Source organism: Ailuropoda melanoleuca, unplaced genomic scaffold (genome assembly GCF_002007445.2).
Source record: "Ailuropoda melanoleuca isolate Jingjing unplaced genomic scaffold, ASM200744v2 unplaced-scaffold42911, whole genome shotgun sequence".
NCBI lineage: Eukaryota > Metazoa > Chordata > Mammalia > Carnivora > Ursidae > Ailuropoda > Ailuropoda melanoleuca.
Window position 1 is genome coordinate 1 of NW_023214850.1, and position 603 is coordinate 603.

Here is a 603-nt window from a genome sequence, read left to right on the forward strand (position 1 = left end):
CAGTGCTCTGGTTTTCCAGCCACAATGGGGCCAAGTAAGGACTATGGTAACCTTAAAGGAAATTACCAGGCGCTTGAAGTCCATCAAGAATATCCAAAAAATTACAAAATCAATGAAGATGGTTGCTGCCTCCAAGTACACGAAAGCTGAGCGAGCACTGAAGCCTGCAAGGGTGTATGGTACCAGTGCACTAGCTCTGTATGAGAAAGCGGAGATCAAGGCCCCTGAAGACAAAAAGAAGCACATTCTCATTGGCATTTCCTCCGACCGTGGTCTCTGTGGTGCCATCCACTCCTCTGTCGCTAAAATAATCAAAAATGAGATTAATGCCATGTCCACCAGTGGGAAGGAAGTCATGATTGTGGGCATCGGTGACAAACTGAGGGGTATTCTACACAGGACTCATGGAGAGCACATGTTGATGACCTTTAAGGAAGTTGGTCGAAAGCCTCCCACCTTTGGCGACGCCTCCATTATTGCCACAGAACTCTTGAACTCTGGATACGAGTTTGATCAAGGATCTGTCATCTACAACCGCTTCAGGTCCGTAATTTCCTACAAGACGGAGGACAAGCCCATCTTCTCCCTCGACACTGTGTCCAG

General features: G+C 47.6%; 1 protein-coding gene across 1 annotated transcript; it reads left to right on the top strand.

The window, feature by feature from the left end:
- Positions 1 to 13: 13 nt before the first annotated feature.
- Positions 14 to 595, top strand: LOC117799108 (ATP synthase subunit gamma, mitochondrial-like; the record flags this gene model as incomplete). The annotated part of the gene is made up of 1 exon (XM_034651561.1): positions 14 to 595. A coding segment is annotated over exon 1 (552 nt), but the record flags the coding sequence as incomplete, so codon positions are not given.
- Positions 596 to 603: the final 8 nt, after the last annotated feature.